This window comes from Protopterus annectens, chromosome 8.part1 (assembly GCF_019279795.1).
Source record: "Protopterus annectens isolate FY-2018-M chromosome 8.part1, PAN1.0, whole genome shotgun sequence".
In the NCBI taxonomy this organism is placed as follows: Eukaryota; Metazoa; Chordata; order Ceratodontiformes; family Protopteridae; genus Protopterus; species Protopterus annectens.
The window spans coordinates 510,044,811-510,067,605 of record NC_056742.1 but is presented as its reverse complement, the minus strand read 5'-3'; the positions used below and the strand labels follow the sequence as shown (position 1 = coordinate 510,067,605).

General features: G+C 43.0%; 1 protein-coding gene across 3 annotated transcripts in view; it reads left to right on the top strand.

The window, feature by feature from the left end:
- MTHFSD (methenyltetrahydrofolate synthetase domain containing) overlaps positions 1-22,795 on the top strand; it is a 601,324-nt gene that overhangs the window by 80,189 nt on the left and 498,340 nt on the right. For 2 of the 3 annotated variants that reach the window (XM_044082038.1, XM_044082036.1), the window contains exon 3: positions 1,595-1,708. In XM_044082038.1, coding sequence (XP_043937973.1) covers positions 1,595-1,708 — 114 coding nt within the window. Of the gene's footprint in view, positions 1-1,436; positions 1,551-1,594; positions 1,709-22,795 lie in introns of all 3 variants that reach the window. The other variant, XM_044082037.1, reaches the window with a different exon arrangement.

The following is a 22,795-nucleotide window of genomic DNA, read 5'->3' as shown; positions in this document are numbered from 1 at the left end:
TATGCCTAGCTATACGTTCAAAATGTAGGGCAGAAGAGTTGTAATGTATAGCAGAAGTGAAAATCCTAGAAGAAGGAGGATGTCTGTTGTCGCAGAAACACGGTAAAGCTAATGATTCTGTTCTGTATGAGGACAGTTAAATGCGCTCATAACTGCTCATTGTGTTGGTGTGGCTCCATCTTGTGGCAGGTTTGTGAAATGACATTGGGTTACCACAGCTGAGGAGAAAAGCATTGTAAGGAAGTCTTGAGATCTTGATATAGTACTTTTGTGTTATACAGAAGTATTTTTTTTTGTTTCATACGTACTGTCTGCAGTAGATTTAAATATATTTTGTACAGTAAAATACCAGGAATGCTGTAGTAACAGCAAACACTTCTGTGTAGGTGAACTGTCCTCATTTAGATACAAGAATTCTGTACAAACACCATATTCCTGTATTACATGTTCTTATCCAGTTCCTCACCCAGAAAACATCCAGTTAGGTCATTCAGCATGCTGTTGGGAAAATGTGAGGAAAGGAGGTAGAACATCCTGAGAGAACCCTGGAAGGCAATGGAAGAGCATAAACTCCTTGCCAGTATTGAAACTGGAGCTGAGTGGCACCAGTGGTAACCTTTGCGCTGTCTGTATATGACATATTGTGCTACCGTTTTCTTTTGTCTTTCTTTCTTTTTTTTTTAATCTGAGACAGCACCAAAGAGTCTTGGTGTCTGAGCATATTTTATTCTTGGTCTTGGGGCGCACTAGTGAAGTGAAATCTGTCCCAGCATGCAATGGGTACAAAGCATGGCAACATTTCTGGAAAGGACACTGGCTCATTGTAAACTGCACACACTGTTACAAGGATTGCTGATTTGTTTATCAGTGTGAGATAAGAATGTGGAAAGCAGCAGGGGACATTGTTAAAAAAATACAGTCACAGGGAGCATGTGCAAATTCTACACAGAAAATTGCTGTGAGATGATGATGTAATCTGCTGCACCATTATTTAAGTCAATTTTATGGCTATGAGTGAAATGCCAGCACTGTTAGAGAACTTTACCTTAATAACATATTTAAAGAAATAACTGGAAACTGTGGAAATGTTGTGAAAGTAGACAGGTTAACCTAAAGATGGTAGTAAATATAGAAACAATGTTATAAATGCAAGGACTTGCATTACTGAGCATTTAGCCTGTGATGTGAAGGGATTAAATGGCAAGATTCTTATCAGTGTTGAGTATTCTGTTCTCATTACTAATTCACGATAGGCATTAGTGGCTGTCTGTTGTGCCACAGTTTTACTGTTGAAACACAGTAGGAGGCGGAAGGAGCAATTTCTAGATGTAACGTAGTGACAGGTTTGAGTTCACAGTTCTGAGTTTATACTGTATCTAAAGACAGTTCTATATTTAATAAACATTGTTTACAGTATTGTGATTTTATGATAACAGGGTGCATCACAGGCTGGTGAAAAACTTCTGTGTTTACAAGAGTTCATGGAGGCCAAAACAGTAAAAGTAAACCCTGACAAGCCTCAGGAGAATGCACGATTTCTTACCCTAGAAGTAAGTGATTACTTTTGTTGTATCCATCTACTTTTTTACTGCAGGGTGCGTATCAAGCGTGCGAGTATATTAAAGGTCTTGAAGTATTCAGCAAAGCGAGAGAGGTTAAGGTAGACCCGGACAAGCCGCTGGAGGGAAGCAGGCTGATAATGCTGCAGGTAACTACAAGTGGGAATTAGTATTCTGTCAGTTTCCTTTTGGAATTGCAGTTAAAATTATCAGTCTCAAACCCTTGATTTTTAATTTATCATGTGACAATTGTGGGAGTAATCTGTTTTTCTTTTACTTCGTGATATGACTGTTTTTACGTGGGTGAGACATTTTATCTTTCTTGTGTTGTAGGTATACTTTAATCTGTTCTTTGTGTAACATTGTACTGTTTATGAACCTTGCACATGCTTGAGACGAGTTACATGATATAATTGACAAGACTACTTTAATTTTTGGGTAGTACTCACTGAGATGCAATACAGTCTTTGTCCTGCTTTGTCTTTTTGCTGAAGGGATGATAACCCGTGTCAGGCATACTACACCTTCTAGCACAGCAGGCCTTAACCCACAGAGAACTGTTGTGCCTTATGTGTGTTTGTGTATATGTTTATATACAGTATGTAACTAGATATTTCTACACACGTGTGTGTGTGTGTGTGTGTGTGTGTGTGTGTGTGTGTGTGTGTGTGTGTGTGTGTGTGTGTGTGTGTATCTATGTACATGTAGAGATGTAGCATACATGTAAGTTTATATGTATGAAAAGCAAGCATGTCTCTGTCTCTGTGTGTGCAGTGGATATAAAAAGTTTACACACCCCTTTTGAAATGCCAGGTTTTTGTGATAGAAAAAATGAGACCACAATAAATCATTTCAAAACTTTTCACACTTTTAATGTGACCTATAACCTGTAAAATTCAATTGAAAAACAAACAAATGTGTTAGGGGAAAAATATAAAAAATAAAAAATGTACAATATGCTGGTTGCATAAGTGTGCACACCCTTAAACTAATACTTTGTTGAAGCACCTTTTGATTTCATTACAGCATTCAGTCTTCTTGGGTACACACCTGCCATCAATTAAAGAGACTCTTATTAACCCCAAATAAAGTTTAGCTGTCCTAGTAGGATTTTCCTGACATTTACTCAGTTGCCTGCTACAGCAAAAGTCATGGTTCGCAGAAAGCTTACAAAGCATCAAGGGGATCTCATTGTTGAAAGGTATCAGTCAGGACAAGGGTACAAAAAAATTTCCACAGCATTGGATATACCATGGAACACAGTGAAGGCTGTCATCAAAAAGTGGAGAAAATATGGGACAACAGTGATGTTGCAGAGAACTGGATGTCCCTCCAAAATTGATGAAAAGACAAGACAAAAACTGGTCAGGGAGGCTGCCAAGAGACCTACAGCAACACTGAAGGAGCTGCAAGAATTTCTGGCAAGTACTGGTTGTGTACTACGACAACAGTCTCTCATATTCTCCATATGTCTGGACTGTGGGGTAGGGTTGCAAAACGGAAGCCTTTTCTTACAGAGAAAAAACATCCAGGCCTGGCTAAAATTTGCAAAACAATACATCAAATGTCCCAAAAGCATGTGGGAAATGTGTTATGGTCTGATGAGACCAAGGTTGAACATTTTGGCCACAATTCCAAAAGGTGCATTTGGCGCAAAAACAACACTTCGCATCACCAAAGAATAACATCCCCACAGTAAAGCATCGTGGCAACAGTATCATGCTTTGGGGTTACTTTTCTTCAGCTGGAAATGGGATTTTAGTCAAGGTGGAGGAAATTATGAACAGAGTCACTTTTGGTCCAAAACCTTCAGGTGTCTGCTAGAAAGCTGAAGATGAAGAGGAATTTAATCTTTCAGCACGACAATGACCCCAAGCATACATCCAAATCAACAAAAGAATGGCTTCACCAGAAGAAAATTAAAGTTTTGGAATGGCCCAGCCAGTGCCCAGACCTAAATTCAGTAGAAAATCTGTGGGGTAAATTGAAGAGCACTGTGCACAAGAGATGCCCTCGCAATCGGTCAGATTTGGAGCGCTTTTGCAAGGAAGAGTGGGCATATATTGTCAAGTCAAGATGTGCCATGCTGATAGAATCCTACCCAAGATGACTGGATGTTGTAATTAAATCAAAAGGTGCTTCAACAAAGTATTAGTTTAAGGGTGTGCACGCACAACAATGTATTAGTTTAAGGGTGTGTGCACTTATGCAACCAGCGTACTGTATGTTTTTTATATTTTTTCTCCTAACAGATTTGTTTGTTTTTCAATGAATTGTGCAGGTTATAGGTCACATTAAAGGTGGGAAAAGTTTTGAAATGATTTATTGTGGTCTCATTTTTTATATCACAAAAACCTGGCATTTTAATAAGGATGTGTACACTTTTTATATCCACTGTATATGTGTATGCATACATATATATATATATATATATATATATATATATATATATATATATATATATATATGTATGTGAACATTGGCATGAATGTTTATATTTATCTAACGTACCTTATTGTCTTCATCAGTCCCCTATTTCTCATTTCTGTATGGGGTCAGGGAATCACCTCAGCTGTCAGCACCTCTCTTGATTTAGTGCCTCCCTTTTGCCTTATTTGAGCATCTTGTCTGACTGCTGCAGTTCTTCACTGAGCATCTTGTCTGACTGCTGCAGTTCTTCGCTGAGCATCTTGTCTGACTGCTGCAGTTCTTCGCTGAGCATCTTGTCTGACTGCTGCAGTTCTTCGCTGAGCATCGTCTGACTGCTGCAGTTCTTCGCTGAGCATCTTGTCTGACTGCTGCAGTTCTTCGCTGAGCATCTTGTCTGACTGCTGCAGTTCTTCACTGAGCATCTGTCTGACTGCTGCAGTTCTTCGCTGAGCATCTTGTCTGACTGCTGCAGTTCTTCGCTGAGCATCTTGTCTGACTGCTGCAGTTCTTCGCTGAGCATCTTGTCTGACTGCTGCAGTTCTTCGCTGAGCATCTTGTCAAACTGCTGCAGTTCTTCGCTGAGCATCTTGTCTGACTGCTGCAGTTCTTCGCTGAGCATCTTGTCTGTCTGCTGCAGTTCTTCGCTGAGCATCTTGTCTGTCTGCTGCAGTTCTTCGCTGAGCATCTTGTCTGACTGCTGCAGTTCTTCGCTGAGCATCTTGTCTGACTGCTGCAGTTCTTCGCTGAGCATCTTGTCTGACTGCTGCAGTTCTTCGCTGAGCATCTTGTCTGACTGCTGCAGTTCTTCGCTGAGCATCTTGTCTGACTGCTGCAGTTCTTCGCTGAGCATCTTGTCTGACTGCTGCAGTTCTTCGCTGAGCATCTTGTCTGACTGCTGCAGTTCTTCACTGAGCATCTTGTCTGACTGCTGCAGTTCTTCACTGAGCATCTTGTCTGACTGCTGCAGTTCTTCGCTGAGCATCTTGTCTGACTGCTGCAGTTCTTCGCTGAGGATCTTGTTTGACTGCTGCAGTTCTTCGCTGAGCATCTTGTCTGACTGCTGCAGTTCTTCGCTGAGCATCTTGTCTGACTGCTGCAGTTCTTCGCTGAGCATCTTGTCTGACTGCTGCAGTTCTTCGCTGAGCATCTTGTCTGACTGCTGCAGTTCTTCACTGAGCATCTGTCTGACTGCTGCAGTTCTTCACTGAGCATCTTGTCTGACTGCTGCAGTTCTTCGCTGAGGATCTTGTCTGACTGCTGCAGTTCTTCACTGAGCATCTTGTCTGACTGCTGCAGTTCTTCGCTGAGCATCTTGTCTGACTGCTGCAGTTCTTCGCTGAGCATCTTGTCTGACTGCTGCAGTTCTTCGCTGAGCATCTTGTCTGACTGCTGCAGTTCTTCACTGAGCATCTGTCTGACTGCTGCAGTTCTTCGCTGAGCATCTTGTCTGACTGCTGCAGTTCTTCGCTGAGCATCTTGTCTGTCTGCTGCAGTTCTTCGCTGAGCATCTTGTCTGTCTGCTGCAGTTCTTCGCTGAGCATCTTGTCTGACTGCTGCAGTTCTTCGCTGAGCATCTTGTCTGACTGCTGCAGTTCTTCGCTGAGCATCTTGTCTGACTGCTGCAGTTCTTCGCTGAGCATCTTGTCTGACTGCTGCAGTTCTTCGCTGAGCATCTTGTCTGACTGCTGCAGTTCTTCGCTGAGCATCTTGTCTGACTGCTGCAGTTCTTCGCTGAGCATCTTGTCTGACTGCTGCAGTTCTTCACTGAGCATCTTGTCTGACTGCTGCAGTTCTTCGCTGAGCATCTTGTCTGACTGCTGCAGTTCTTCGCTGAGCATCTTGTCTGACTGCTGCAGTTCTTCGCTGAGCATCTTGTCTGACTGCTGCAGTTCTTCGCTGAGCATCTTGTCTGACTGCTGCAGTTCTTCGCTGAGCATCTTGTCTGACTGCTGCAGTTCTTCGCTGAGCATCTTGTCTGACTGCTGCAGTTCTTCGCTGAGCATCTTGTCTGACTGCTGCAGTTCTTCACTGAGCATCTGTCTGACTGCTGCAGTTCTTCACTGAGCATCTTGTCTGACTGCTGCAGTTCTTCGCTGAGGATCTTGTCTGACTGCTGCAGTTCTTCACTGAGCATCTTGTCTGACTGCTGCAGTTCTTCGCTGAGCATCTTGTCTGACTGCTGCAGTTCTTCGCTGAGCATCTTGTCTGACTGCTGCAGTTCTTCGCTGAGCATCTTGTCTGACTGCTGCAGTTCTTCGCTGAGCATCTTGTCTGACTGTTGCAGTTCTTCGCTCTTGGCTGGATTCCCAGCTCTCCTCTTGCGTTCTTCTTGTCTTTTCCAGATCTCGTTTACTAAATCATCATCATCTCTTTCCTGCACATGCAGCTGAACCACTGTAATATCTTCATCTTGACCTTCTCTGTGATTGAGGTTACTTTGGCTTTAGCTCTGATTTTCTGATTTCTTTTTCCATCCTGCAGTGTGTATCCTTCCACCCATCTCAAGCACATTGTTTCAATTACCTCAGGCTTCCTCCACTGCTGTGCCTTCACTGATGAAGGTTCTGTGCCTTATAGAAACTGTAGTGGCAGCACTGTTCGATGCACCTTATTTTCAGCTTCTTTGGCATCCTTTGTTACATGGGTACCCCTGACTGTGTAGCATCCTTTGTTTACACAGTACCTCTGGCTGTGTGGCATCCTTTGTTACAGGGTACCCCTGGCTGTGTGACATCCTTTGTTACATGGTACCCTGGCTGTGTGGCATCCTTTGTTACACGGTACCCCTGACTCTGTGGTATCCTTTGTTACACAGTACCTATGGCTCTGTGGCATCCTTTGTTACGCAGTACCCCTGGCTGTTTGGCATCCTTTGTTGCACAGTGTGATGGCCAAACAGCATAAAATTATTTACAAATCTCCAGCTAGCTATGCTGGCCTATGTTACACATGCACTGCCTTATTCTCTCTGCCACAGATGGCAGTGCTTCACATCGTCACACACAGTACCCCTGGCTCTGTGGCATCCTGTTACACTGTACCCCTGGCTGTGTGGCATCCGTTGTTACATGGTACCCCTGGCTCTGTGTTACACAGTACCCCTGGCTGTTTGGCATCCTTTGTTATACAATGTAACGGCCTCTCTTTACCCCAGGCTAGTAATCAAGGCACCTCAATTCTCACTACTGACACCAGTGAGAGATGGTCACTTCTTCTTTTGGCTTTTCCTGGTTAGGGGTCGCCACAGCAGATCACCTGTCCGCTCATGATTGGCAGTAGAGTTTTTACAGTGTTGAGTTGCCAGCCTGGCGCCCAACCTTCCATGGAAGGCACACACACACACACACACTAATGCCTAAGGCCAATTTAGTGTGTCCAATCCACCTACAGCATGTCTTTGGGATGTGGGAGGAAACCCACGCGACCAGAGGGAGGACATGCAGACTCCGCACAGAAGGCACCCCAGCCAAGGATTGAACCAGCGAATCTCTTGCTGTGAAGTGACAACGCTAATAGCTGCACCACCGTGGCCGCCCTGAGAGATGGTCACTAAGAACAGGAATGAATTTGCACAGTATTTTCAGATGCAGCTGTTTGCATCAAGCACAGTTTCCCCCAAGAGCACACAGGGAACATGCTCCAGACCTGGGACTGGACTGTCTGTCTATCCAGATCCTAGACACGACTCACTTTGGAGCACTGTGTCCCAGTTCCAAGTAGCTGACACACCCACACCTGGGTATTTCATTTTCACGCACACACTCTCTCCCGGGAAAGGCTGGTACAGATTTGCTAACTGTACCCCTTCTGCCCAGCCTATAAGCTAACCATGTTGCTACCAGTCAACTACTCTCAGGCTCTTGAAAGGGTATCCAGTCATACTGAGTAAAATCAATACTAATATAAATGGTGTAGTGTAACCAAAGCAGCCAGGCTTTTTGGAATGGCCATGGTGTCACTAAAATAAGCACAAGTATTCTCAAGATGTTAAAAATATTCTGTAAAAGACCAGCCACAACAAAAGGTGTAAAAGTATTTAGTAATAAACAATAGAATAGAAAATATGAGAATACTAAATATCCAAGTACAGTAAACACCAGAGTTTCACTCACAGGAGAAATAAAAATAACACAGTTGGACAGATTCAAACAGATGCACAAAACAATACTTAACTAATCTCACTGTATTTCCTGGCTGTCGAAAGAATAACTGTTCCCTAGTAACTTAATACAGCAAGGGAAGATTAGATGCTGAAATGCTTGTTCCCATAAGGCAAGGTGATGAGGTTCTAACTAAATTGAACTCAACTGACTGTGATAACTGACATAGATCTTTTATATCAGGTTCCAAAGAAAACAAAACAAACTGCTGTGAGAGTTCCATCCTCTCAGTGCTGGTTAAAGAATGACATCACATTTGATCACCCGACTCTGGTACAATATACACTTAGAGCTTTGCTAAGATCTGTTGCAGTATCTGAAAGCTATAGCAGAATTTCAAAAACTTCTACTCTTCCCTTCCAGAATTCTTTGTTTAAACATAAACATTTAATCAGTTATAACAACAATGCTATAACAACATTTTCAACACAAGCATCTGTACAAGTCAGTGTGACAGCCAAACAGCACAAAAGTATTTACAAAATTCCAACTAGCTATGCTGGCATATGTTACACATCCACTGCCTTATTCTCCCTGGCACAAATGGCAATACCTCATATCATCATACACAGTGCCCCTGGCTCTGTGGTATCCTGTTATATAGTTCCCCTGGCTGTGTGGCATCCTGTTACACAGTACTTCTGGCTGTGTGTCATCCTTTGTTACATGGTACCCCTGGCTGTGTGACATCCTGTGTTACATGGTACCCCTAGCTCAGTGGCATCCTTTGTTACGTAGTACCCCTGGCTCAGTGGCATCCTTTGTTACACGGTACCCCTGGCTGTGTCGCATCCTTTGTTACATGGTACCCTGGCTCTGTGGCATCCTTTGTTACACGATGCCCCTGGCTGTGTGGCATCCTTTGTTATATGGTACCCCTGGCTCTTTGTGTCATTTGGCTGCAGTACTTCTATTTCTAGCTTTGACCTTCTTATCCAGATTTCCCTTCTACTCATCCCACCTCTCAGGTACTTGAAGCTGTTAATCGGTTCCACTATTTCCCTTCTTTCACAAATTTTAGCTTCTTCTGATTTTCTTCATTTACTCATGTAACCATTCTTTTGTCTGTACTCACTTTTATCCCATGTGGGCTCAGTTTTGCATTCCATTCTGCTGTCATTTGCTGAAGAACTGTTCAGACTTTGCTTGTAATGCACTTCATCTGCAGACCACACATTTGTTGAGCTGTCCCATTAGACCTGTTTGCTGATGAAGTGCAGCACCAGTATGACATCAGTGGGGTCAGAGCTGACACCTGAGGCATGCACAGTCCCACTGGGAACCTTTCTGTGAGCCCAAACACCACACATCTGTGGGGTCAGAGCTGACACCTGAGGCATGCACAGTCCCACTGGGAACCTTTCTGTGAGTCCAAACACTGCACATCTGTGGGGCCAGAGCTGACACCTGAGGCATGCGCAGTCCCACTGGGAACCTTTCTGTGAGCCCAAACACCATCTGTGGGGTCAGAGCTGATACCTGAGGCATGCACAGTCCCACTGGGAACCTTTCTGTGAGCCCAAACACCACACATCTGTGGGGTCAGAGCTGACACCTGAGGCACTGGGAACCTTTCTGTGAGCCCAAACACCACACATCTGTGAGGTCAGAGCTGACACCTGAGGCATGCTCAGTCCCACTGGGAACCTTTCTGTGAGCCCAAACACCACACGTCTGTGGGGTCAGAGCTGACACCTGAGGCATGCACAGTCCCACTGGGAACCTTTCTGTGAGCCCAAACACCACACGTCTGTGGGATCAGAGCTGACACCTGAGGCATGCACAGTCCCACTGGGAACCTTTCTGTGAGCCCAAACACCATCTGTGGGGTCAGAGCTGACACCTGAGGCATGCACAGTCCCACTGGGAACCTTTCTGTGAGCCCAAACACCACACATCTGTGGGGTCAGAGCTGACACCTGAGGCATGCACAGTCCCACTGGGAACCTTTCTGTGAGCCCAAACACCACACATCTGTGGGGTCAGAGCTGACACCTGAGGCACTGGGAACCTTTCTGTGAGCCCAAACACCACACATCTGTGAGGTCAGAGCTGACACCTGAGGCATGCACAGTCCCACTGGGAACCTTTCTGTGAGCCCAAACACCACACATCTGTGGGGTCAGAGCTGACACCTGAGGCATGCACAGTCCCACTGGGAACCTTTCTGTGAGCCCAAACACCACATGTCTGTGGGGTCAGAGCTGACACCTGAGGCATGCACAGTCCCACTGGGAACCTTTCTGTGAGCCCAAACACCACACGTCTGTGGGGTCAGAGCTGACACCTGAGGCATGCACAGTCCCACTGGGAACCTTTCTGTGAGCCCAAACACCACACATCTGTGGGGTCAGAGCTGACACCTGAGGCATGCACAGTCCCACTGGGAACCTTTCTGTGAGCCCAAACACCACACATCTGTGGGGTCAGAGCTGACACCTGAGGCATGCACAGTCCCACTGGGAACCTTTCTGTGAGCCCAAACACCACACATCTGTGGGGTCAGAGCTGACACCTGAGGCATGCACAGTCCCACTGGGAACCTTTCTGTGAGCCCAAACACCACACATCTGTGGGGTCAGAGCTGACACCTGAGGCATGCACAGTCCAACTGGGAACCTTTCTGTGAGTCCAAACACCAGACATCTGTGGGGTCAGAGCTGACACCTGAGGCATGCACAGTCCCACTGGGAACCTTTCTGTGAGCCCAAACACCACACATCTGTGGGGTCAGAGCTGACACCTGAGGCACTGGGAACCTTTCTGTGAGCCCAAACACCACACATCTGTGGGGTCAGAGCTGACACCTGAGGCATGCACAGTCCCACTGGGAACCTTTCTGTGAGCCCAAACACCACACATCTGTGGGGTCAGAGCTGACACCTGAGGCATGCACAGTCCCACTGGGAACCTTTCTGTGAGTCCAAATACCACACATCTGTGGGGTCAGAGCTGACACCTGAGGCATGCACAGTCCCACTGGGAACCTTTCTGTGAGCCCAAACACCACACATCTGTGGGGTCAGAGCTGACACCTGAGGCATGCACAGTCCCACTGGGAACCTTTCTGTGAGTCCAAACACCACACATCTGTGGGGTCAGAGCTGACACCTGAGGCATGCACAGTCCCACTGGGAACCTTTCTGTGAGTCCAAACACCACACATCTGTGGTGTCAGAGCTGACACCTGAGGCATGCACAGTCCAACTGGGAACCTTTCTGTGAGTCCAAACACCACACATGTTTGTGTCATTATGTCCTTGTGCATAGCCTGCGCTAATTCAGGCAGTGTTTACTTGATTTCAGACCATCAACAAAAGTCCTGAAATCTACTTTCTTGGACCTTGTCACATGCTTTCTCCAAGTCTTGAAATGCCCAATTGGATTTTTTCTCTCATCTCCAGCTTCTTCTCCATTACGTATCTCACTGCAAACTTCAAATCAGTTGCAATGCATCTTAATCTGAACCTGAACTTCATGTCTCCCATCTTGGACTTACAACTCTGCTTGTTTGTCAGGCACCCTCTGCAGCACTTTAATACAGTGTGACAGGAGTGTGATATCAGGCACCCTCTGCAGCACTTTAATACAGTGTGACAGGAGTGTGATATCAGGCACCCTCTGCAGCACTTTAATACAGTGTGACAGGAGTGTGATATCAGGCACCCTCTGCAGCACTTTAATACAGTGTGACAGGAGTTTGATACCTGTGTATTGTCCACAGTTGGACAATATTACTAAAATGCCTATTCTGTCATCAGGAATGTGCCCCTGTGCCTGTCTCTGTCTCTTCATACCAAGATAAGTATTGTCTGGAGACATTTCTCTCCAGTGCACCTAATGTCTTCGTCATACCTGCTGTGATTCCATCAACATCTCCATCACTGTGTATGCTTACATTCCTAGTCATGGACATGTAGTTTAGAATGAGTGTGTTTGCTGACATAGCCACTGGTGTATGCCCTAGTTTGATGATACATTTGTGCTGACTTAGGCACGTGCCCAGGTTTGGTGGGGCATATATGCCAATGCAACCAGGCACATGCACACAGGTTTAATGGGACATACATGCACACACACACACACACACACACACACACACACACACACACACACACACACACACAGATTGAATGCAATATGTGCTGAGATAGCCATATACACATGCCCATGTTTGATTGTACTTGCATGCTGACTTAGCAATATGTGCAAAGGTTTGGTGGGACATGTATGATGGCAAGGCCAGACACACATGCTGAGGTTTGGAATGGCATGTATGCTGACATAGGCAGACACATGTGCTTTGGTGGCATATGTATGTTGACATAGCTGGATAAATGTGCCTATGTTTAATGGGATGTGCTGACATAGCTGGACACATTCCCTGGTTTGATGGGAGATGTGTGCTGACATGACAGCTACTGTATCCGGGTGTATTGGGACATATATACTGACATGGCTAGGCACACATACCAAATTATGGTGGAATATGCATCCTTAAATATATCTAAGCACATGTGCCCATGTTTGGTGGGACATTATGCTGACATTCAGGCACAGCTGTATAAATTAAAGTGGACAGACTGAGAGCTGCTCCTAGATTCATAGGTAAGTACTAGGCTAGCTACTCTTGTGGGCCATTTTAACCTGGCCAGTTTCTTTTTTTTTATGCCCAAATTAACCTAACCCATTTGGTTATAAATTGGCCTTACCCATCTTGTGATCAGTAATTATTACCCCTAATCATAACAACTGGAATCATGACATAGATAATTTGAGGGGACCCGTGCATGGAATAAAGCATTTAGAAGCTGCCTGTTTCCATTAGTAGTACAGGGGGCAGTCTTGGGGTAAATTTTCTGTTTCCCATTCACTGTTCCAAGTTGTGCTTGAATATTAACAGGACATGAACTTTGTTTTATGTGGGTAGAGAGTCTGCTCCAGAGTAGCTGTATCTTCTGCAAAATATACCTGTCCCTCCAAACTATTCTGTTGATGTTACAGATGAGGTTTAAACCCCTCGACGGAGTATTTGTGATGCTATTAGACTTGCTGATGTGAAGTAAATATATTAATAATGGGTTGCAGGATACCTTATATGACAGACACAGTTCACCTTTTAGTAGTCTTTTGGGTACCCAGTATAGTGACTGAGCTTTGAGGTGGTCCAAGTAGGACATGTTGTTCAGGCCTTCTGTCTTTTTACTAAGGTACCTCTATGGGCATTCCAGTTGTATGTGTCTGGACAGATAACATGCCAAAGGGGCCATTATACACAATGATTGGCCTAATGAGGGCTGATTAAAGGGGGGCAATGACATCCCTAGATCTAGACTCATTCCCTTTGTTTATAAGCTGTGCAATAAAGAAGGACTTTCTGACAACAATGGACACATGTTTGTCAAAAGTTAGTTTACTGTCCACGCACACTCCCTCATCCTGAATTACTGGGTTACCTCTTAGGGGTGTATTGTCAATGTTGTAGTTCCATGGGGTAGACGACTTCCCAGAGGATACAATAATGCATTTTTGTATTTAGTTTCAGTCCATGATTTTGGCACCATATACTTAGCCATTATGCAGGAGGGTTTGTCCAAGTTAAGTCATTTTAGGATTCATTACTGCTCCTAGCTTACAGTCATCAGCAATCTTAGTCAACCAGAGCTCTTTGGTATTGGCTTTTACTTCAGAAAAGTAGATGCCAAGCAGGAAAGGTCCCAGCACAGAACCCTGGGAGACTCCACTGCTGACTGGTTTTGATGTGTGAGGGTAACTTCCTCTGTTTTGATTTCTTACTTCCTGTCTGTGAGCCATTTGGCAATCCAGTGAGTGACATAGGGGTTTATTCCCAGTTTATTTAGCTTTTCTACTGTGCCTGAGTGGGGAATTGTGTCTAAAGCTTTGGCTAAGTCAAGGTATGCGGTATGTACCATTTTGCCTTCATCCACTGGTTTGGTGACCTTTTAAAAAAATCCAACAGGTTGAATAAGCATGACCTGCCCTTGAGGAATCGTGACTAAGATGGGTCCAGTGTTTGGTTGTTCTCTATGTCCTTATTGATTAGTTGCATGAGTCTTTTTCCATGGTTTTGCTTATGAAGCTGGTCAGACTTGTGGGCCTGTAATTGCCTGGGTCCATGGTAGGACCCTCCCCTTATGCAAGGGAATGATTGTAACTATTTTCCATTCACTTGGTACAAAACCTCTATGGAGGCTGAGAGTAAACAGTGTTGATCCTTGTCTTCAGATTTTTTTATCGGTATCTTAAATCTTAATCTCAGATTTATGTCAAATACTGCTAACCATTTCTAATTGATGTTCATTTATTACAATTTTTAATTGCTGCTCTTCCATGTAGCATCACCTTGTTTTTATTTACATTAAAATGTAAATCATCTTCTGTTGCTCAAGTTGTTATATTTTTAGGTAGTTATGTATGTAACTTACTTATTATATCTTAGTTATTTTGTATGGTCACTTCAATCAATTTCGCAGTCATCCAGATATTTTACCAGACATAAGTCTGTGGGGAGCCAGAGAGTAATGGATTAAATTAGGCAGGATGCAAGATGAGCAAAGTTAAAATGGTTGAAAGTTATCATAGATTTGTGGATTTTTTTCTTAATGTACAATACATGTTGTAAAAAAAAGCCTTTCCCCAGTTGATTATTCTAATGGGTGGATTTATGGGGTGGACAGAAGCAGGACATATCAACTGGTAGTCGGCTTAGTTATGGTAGATTAAAAGTATATATGTGCAGTGTGAATTGGATATCATTAATTACAACAGTGAACTTAAACTGCATTCCCAGAAATGGGTCTTAATGACCTAGATAAGGGTTTGGCATTTATAATGTAAGCCACCTGCTATAAGAAGTATAAGTGATTTATTACTGGAACAGATAGTGCATTTAGACCTCATACATAAAAGGGTGAAGATAAATAAAACAAGGAGATTTTGGTGAATGTGAAGATATAAGGAAGGGAGTGGCAGGGGTGATGTGTTGCATCTTTCTGCATTATGTTCTAGGACAATATATTGTGCATGCTTGTCTTGTACGGTGGCTGTTACAGAAGACATTGATGGAGCAAACTGAACTTATATTTGTTCAAGATCATGGGTGATTGAGGACTCTGACTAGGTTAAATGAGTTGAGATGAATAGAATGTGATAAGGACCCTGAATAAGATGTCTGTGCCTTTTTTGGGTATATTGTTGGATACTAAAAGAAAGAATAGAAATTAAAAGCAGTAATATTACTCTTGGTCTTAATTTTAATGGTGTGAGAGAAGCTGTCCTTTGGATTTGCATATAAATGTATAGTTGAATACTAAACAAAAATACAGTTGCATCTTTGTATCAAGAATTACTTTGTGTCAGGAAATAGATTGTAAGAAAGGAAAGTTTGTTGTCATTTAGAAAAATATTATGCATATTGAATTGCATAACAGATATGGGTTCTACCACAGCATGTGTACTGTATTATTTCAATGTTTGAAATATCTGTAAAGAAGATAATAATAATAATTATAATAAGCATCATGTAAAGTACAGGAAAACACACATAATCTCACTTAAAAACAGTGGGTGCTGGAGATGGGGGGCAAAACCATTTGTAAACTGTTTAATATCAGTCACAGAATCACCATGTTTTCTTGTGTCAAGAAATGTTTCTGTTTTGCTAATTTTTTTATTAAATAATATTCATGGAATTTACAAAACAAAATGAAATAAAATTATTTACAGTATTTACAAGATGCACATTACATTAAACCATAAATATCTAAAACTGTTGAAAAACATATTCCAGTTAGAAAATGAGAAAAAAGTTAATTTTACTTTATTTACATTGTCAGTTACTTAGAAGAATCTTGGTCCAAGGAGAGAAAACAGTAACCGTTGTTTAATTTTGATCTTATAATTTCATACTTTTTAATATCACTTCTTTTAGAAGATTCAAAAAAAGTCATTAAATTGTGCTCAGAACTCTTTCACTTTCTTGTTACTGTTTTCTTGTGATCCCTAAAATAGTCCAAGAAATATAGGATTGGTCTTTGTTTTCAGATTCAGGATGGAGTATGAAACATTACCATACTAACTGGCAGTGATACATTACCAGACTGTACTGCTTGTATGAAATTATTAACATTTTGCAATGAACTAGAATACGTTTCCAGTCCGCCCTGATATTCCAATTACATCTCCCACGATAAAATTTAGTTTCTTTAAGTATTTTTGAAATTATAACAGGAGTAACAAAGGCCCTATGGAAACACTTCCAAGTGTACATTTTCATTTGATGAACTAAAGATGAATTACCAACTGATTTTAGCAATAAGAATTTCAAAGTATCCTCATTTTTTCTTCTTTAAATAAAAATGTCCATAACTTACAAATTCCTTCTTTATATTGAAGTAATTTGTACGTCTGATAATAGTGTTGCATGCAATTTATTTTCATGAATATTTTAACGTAAGTATACAAGTGGTTTTGATTATATCAAATCAATTCCTTTGTTTTATAGTACTAAAAAGGTTTTGTAGAGAAAGACTGAACATTTAAGATTAATTGTTGGTCGTCATTTACCACAAACAAATTCTTTTAAAAATCTCAGAGCTATATTTTAGAGCTTCCTTTATAAAGCATTTGAACAAACCAATAAAACCTTTGCTATTCAGTTTAATTACTTTTTTGGTTGTTGAAGTCAACAAATAAGTCCTTAGTAATAGCAAGTGGTATCAATAAGTACAATCATAAGATCCTTGTAGGATGAAAGAAATGCTTTATTTTCTCAAGGTTAAGGTTATATAACTTGAGTTGGTTGGTAAATTGATTTTAAATTGTAGATAACTACTTATTAACAATCAGAAACAATTTCCTTTTAGTTGTAAAATTTCTTCAGATCATTTTGATCTTAAAATCGATTAATGATTTATGTAAGTCTTTCAAATTTGCATTTTATGTGTCATTTAACCAATGAACAATTACATTTGCTTGAGAAGCAATAAGTTTCCAAGACAAGTAATTTGATTCCTCCTCTGCTCTGACATCTTATATGATATTTCTAAGCAATTTAGTTTAATATTGAACGCCATAAGTATTTTAACAATAAATTAAGTGCTCTGCTTTGAAAAGTAGTAGGAGACAGAAAGGTAGATGTTCTTCATCTCACATTGCTGCAGTCCTTACACTTGGGTAGTCCGCTATCCTCGGTCGGCCCGAATATCAAAGTATTAGGCTGACGTCGGTCAAGGCGCTTAAGACTGACATCAGAATGTCAGTGTACAAATGCGCATGACCGACGTCATATCCTCAGTCTTTTTTGCCGCATGGTCCGATGCAGAAGCAGCGTTGCAAGTGCCGTTCGGCGTTCTGAAATTTTTCGAATTCGGAGTTTCAGACCGAGTCAAAGTTGGCTAAGTACCCGTTGGAATATTTTAGTTTTTTCTTGCCTCAGTGGTTTACCGGATGTCAGAAAAAGTGAATAACTGTATTTCTTGTGGGAAGCAGATACCGCATAGAGATTATCATACTTTGTGTATTCCTTGTTTGGGGCCTGAGCACGACGTTGTTGGGTGTCGCTTTTGTGCTAGGTTTAATAAGCGCACTATTAAGCGGAGGTTAGATTGTGCCAGGTTACAATATGCCGTTGGATGCTCCGACGCCCGCTTCTTCGAAGAAGCGCAAAGACAAAGCAGCTAAACCCAGGCAAGAAGAGTCGTCCGTACCGGACGCCGGTTCTTTGGAGGCGTCGGTGGAACCGGTGGTTCCACCGGAGGCTTCTCTGGAGTCCCAGGGGGAGACTTTGATATTGCAGGATGTGGCCTCTCAGGAGGCAGGTCAGGCTGAAGGGGCTTCTCAGGTTACTGTACTCCCCTCCCTTCCTAGGGTGGTTAGGCCCTCTCCTTCTGTTTCCAAGGCTTCTCCCAGAGGCAGGCCAGGTTTAGCTTCTGTTGGTGTCACTCCTAGTTCTTCAGGATCTGTGCCCAAGAAGCACATGCTCAAAATGGCAGAAGATTTAATTACTTTGATTAGAGGTTCTTTGCCCCTCCTGATAAGAGGCCTAGGGTGGAACCAGAGTTGGGGAGTTTTGAGCAGGTTTGGATGTTTCAGAGTCTTGGCTGAAGACTTGCAGGAGTATTCTCCTTATTCTGATTCTGATGTGGATGATTCTACTCCTTCTGCTTCTCCTCCAGAGGATTTTTCTTTTCAGAGACTCTTCATTCTATGAGGGAACATTTTAAGTGGGAAGGTCAGGACTTCTCTGATTCCAGGAAAAGGCTTAGGGAATTTTTGCTTTTACCCCAGCATAGGCCTTTGGCTATTCCTCCTGTTCTGGATGTTGTGGAAGATGTGTTTGCGGAGGCTTCACTTAATCCTGATTCTTTGCCTCCTGCTCCTGTTAAGCCGGACAGGTATTACAGGGTGCCTGAAGCTCATAAATATCTGTATAAGAGTCCTAGGGCAGACCCAGAATCAGTTAGTCAGGGACCTAAGGGTGTCAAGGCCTCTGTGGTAAAAAATCCGGTTCCTCCAGATAAAGAGGCCAGAGCTTTGGATAGATGGGGAAAGAAAGTCTATACTTCTTCCACCTTAGCTATGAGGGCTTTGAATTGCCAGTTTCACATGTTGAAATATCAAAACTATCTTCTTTCTCAATTGAAGTCTAAGGTAGATGCTCTGGCAGAAGGCATTGAGTGTAAAGAATTGCAAGATTTGGTACATGTTTCTGAACAGGTGGGTAAGCATTCTTTGCAATGTGGATTTGATGCTGTACAGGCCTCGTCTAGGGTGGCTGCCACTGGGTCAGTTCTTCGCAGGCACGCCTGGCTGAGGGATCAGAATTTATCTGACCATGTTAAAACAAGGATTTTAGATGTTCCTTTACAGTCTGATGTATTGTTTGGTTCACCTGTGGAGGCAGTTTTAAAGAAAATGGAAGACGAGGCTAAGTCTATGCAGACTGTTAAAGATTTTTTGCAAGTTCAGCCTCCGAAGTTTAGTAGGAATTGGCCTGCTAAGGGGTGGATGTACCCTTCTTATGACTCACAGTCTAGGGGAAGATCTAGACGTGGTAGGGGTAGAGCTCAGGGCTCTTTCAGACCTAGAACAGGGAGTTCACCTGCACAGTCTTGGTGAGGGCAGGGGCCAGTCCTTTCGTAAACAGGCCCAATGACCTACCTTTTCAGCTGCCAGAACCTTCTTGTCTGGCAGCACCTTTGGGAGGAAGGTTGGCACTCTTCAAAGAAAATTGGAATTTGATTACCCAGGACAAATGGGTATTGGATATTATACACCAAGGTTACAGGTTTTATTTCCATACATTGCCTCCTTTCAAGGGCATGCCAGACGTTCCTCCTCAGCAAAGAATAGAGGCTCACAAACAAATTTCTCTGCTGCTGCAAATAGGGGCCATACAGCCGGTTCCTCTGCCAGAAGTAGGCCTGGGATTTTATTCACGCCTGTTCCTAGTACCAAAGAAGGGGAACACGTGGAGACCAATTTTGGATTTGTCTATCCTCAACACTTATCTGGACATTCCCAAGTTCAAAATGTTGACGTTACAACAGCTTTTACCTCTGCTGGGCAAAGATCACTGGATGGTGACTCTGGATCTCAAGGAAACTTACCTTCATGTTCCTATCAGGCTAAGTTGCAGGAAGTATCTGCGTTTTCGAGCTGGGACTTCTCATTATCAGTTCTCTGCATTGCCCTTTGGCTTATCTACTGCGCCCAGAGTGTTCACAAAGGTTCTGGCTCCAGTGATAGCTTTCTTCAGGCTAAAAGGAATACAGATCTATCCTTATTTGGACGATTGCCTGATTCTGGCCAAAGGAAGGGACGAGCTTCTTCATCATTTGCAATATGTGATAGCAGTGCTAAGATGCCTGGGGTATTCTGTGAGCGAAATAAAGTCCAGTCTAGTACCCTCTCAAGACATGTGCTTTCTGGGTGTGAGACTGAATACAGCATCCCAGATGGCCTTTTGACCCCGGACAAACAAAAGAATCTTTCACTTTACTTCCATCAATTGTCTCATCTGTCCAGGCTGACTGCAAGGACAGTCCTTCAAGCCTTGGGGTTCATGGCATCTTGTATTCTGGTGCTTCCCAATGCCAAACTACATATGAGGAAGCTACAATGGTATCTCAAAAATGTATGGACTCACCACTGCCAAGATATGGGCACTGTCATTCAGATAATACCTTGCATTCAAAAGGAATTTTTGTGGTGGGCTCAGGAATGTCACCTAAACAAGGGACTCTCTGTGACCCGGCCAGAGGCGAGTCAGATTCTAACGACAGATGCCTCAGACAAAGCTTGGGGAGCTCATCTAAATGGAAAGTGGATACAAGACACGTGGCCTGCCAGACTACAACATCTACATATCAACTTGAAGGAGATGTTAGCAGTCCAATTTGCATTAATAGCTTTCAAGGATTTACTTCTTCCAGGGCAGGTGTTGGTTCTGACAGACAACACAACTGTCATGTGGTACATCAACAAGCAAGGGGGAACACATTCTTATCCTCTATGCAGGCAAGCAATGATTTTGTGGGAGACTGCTCTCAGTTTACAGCTCAATCGTCAGGCAAGGTTTCTGCCGGGAGCACAGAACTCCTTAGCAGATGTGTTGAGCAGACGAATTATGGATCCCCACGAGTGGAAATTGGATCCTCATGTATTTCAGAAATTGACAGTGTCATGGGGAACTCCAGACATAGATCTGTTCGCTTCTCCACTAAACTACCAGCTGCCAAAGTTTTGCACAAAAGGTTTCATCCCACAGCTTGGAAAGTGGATGCTCTTTCTTTCAATTGGAGCAATCTTCATGTGTATGCCTTTCCTCCTCTGCCTCTCCTCCCAAAGGTACTCCTAAAGGTCAGACAGGACAAGCCGAAGATGATTTTAATAGCTCCAGATTGGCCTCGACAGCACTGGTACCCATTACTGAGAAGTCTGGTTCGGGAGCCTCCATGGCCTTTGCCTTCGATTCCACACCTGCTGTCTCAAGAGAACAGTCATTTACTCAATGTCAAACTTCATTCTCTTCACCTAACAGCCTGGCATATTCTGTTTTAAACCCTGAAGGGTCTCAGCTTCCGCAACAAGTTTTGAATGTTATTTTGGAGGCCAGAAGGCCTAGTACAAGGAAAGTATACGCAGATAAATGGAAGAGATTTTTATTTTGGAGTGCAGCAAAGGAATTTGATGTTGCTAAGCCTAATTTAAGTGTGGCTCTTCAATATCTTGCTGAGTTACTGGACAAAGGGTTGTCCTTCTCTTCTATTAAGATTCATGCTGCAGCAATTTCTGCTCACTATGACTGTGATCCACCATTGTTTTATCATCCTTTGTTTAAGCAATTCCTTAGAGGGCAAAGAATATAAGACCCCACGTAGAGCTCCTACTCCTGCTTGGGATCTCAATTTTGTGTTGGAGAAACTCACTCTACAACCTTTTGAGCCTGCAGCTACTGCCGAGTTGAAATATTTATCATGGAAGACTGCTTTTTTGTTGGCCATTACCTCTGCGAGAAGGGTTTCTGAATTACAGGCCCTTATGGCAGTTGAGCCTTTCTTAATTTTCCATAAGGATAGGGTATCTTTACGTACTAATCCCTCCTTTATGCCTAAGGTGGTTTCTAGTGTGGCTTTAAACCAAACTATTCATTTGCCTACTTTTTATGCAAACCCCAAAATAAAGGGGAAAAGATTTTGCACACCTTGGATATACACAGGCAGTTGCGATATTATTTGAGCAGAACTAAAGGGTTCAGGCAGTCTCAGCAGTTGTTTGTTTCTTTTGCTTTAGGTTCTCAGGGCAAGCCTGTGTCAAAACAAACTATTTCTAAGTGGATTGGGTTTTGTATTGCTTTCTGTTATTCCCATCATGGTAAGGAAGTTCCAGCTGGGATTAGGCCTCATTCCACTAGAGCTACTGCCACTTCTACAGCTTTTTTAAGGGGGTGGCAACTAAAGATATTTTGGAGGCAGCTACTTGGAGTTCAGTGCATACTTTCTCTAAGCATTATCACCTTCCACTTTACTCTAAATCTAGGGCTGGGTTTGCCACTGCTATTTTACAGGGCATTTTGGCAGCACCTACTTCTTTATAGTTTTGCCATCCTCCCTTACCTCTGCTTTGGGATTCTACCCAAGTGTAAGGACTGCAGCAATGTGAGATGAAGAACATAGTACAGTTTTGTACCTACCATAAAAGTAGATGTTCGAAGATCCACATTGCTGCAGTCCAATTTACCCTCCCTCCTTCCCCTCTGTTGTTAGAGGCGGTTGTGTGGTTTAGGTTGTAAATATTGTACATATTGTATATATATTGTTCATATGATTAGTGCAAGGGTGGTTGGTGGTTTTTTGCTGTCTTTTGGTTTTTGGCCTTTCTGTTTAGGGTCTTCTGACATCTGGGGCAAGAAAAGACTGAGGATATGACGTCGGTCATGCGCATTTGTACACTGACGTTCTGATGTCAGTCTTAAGCGCCTTGACCGACGTCAGCCTAATACTTTGATATTCGGGCCGACCGAGGACAGCGGACTACCCAAGTGTAAGGACTGCAGCAATGTGGATCTTCGAACATCTACATTTATGGTAGGTACAAAACTGTACTTTTGAATAATATATATAA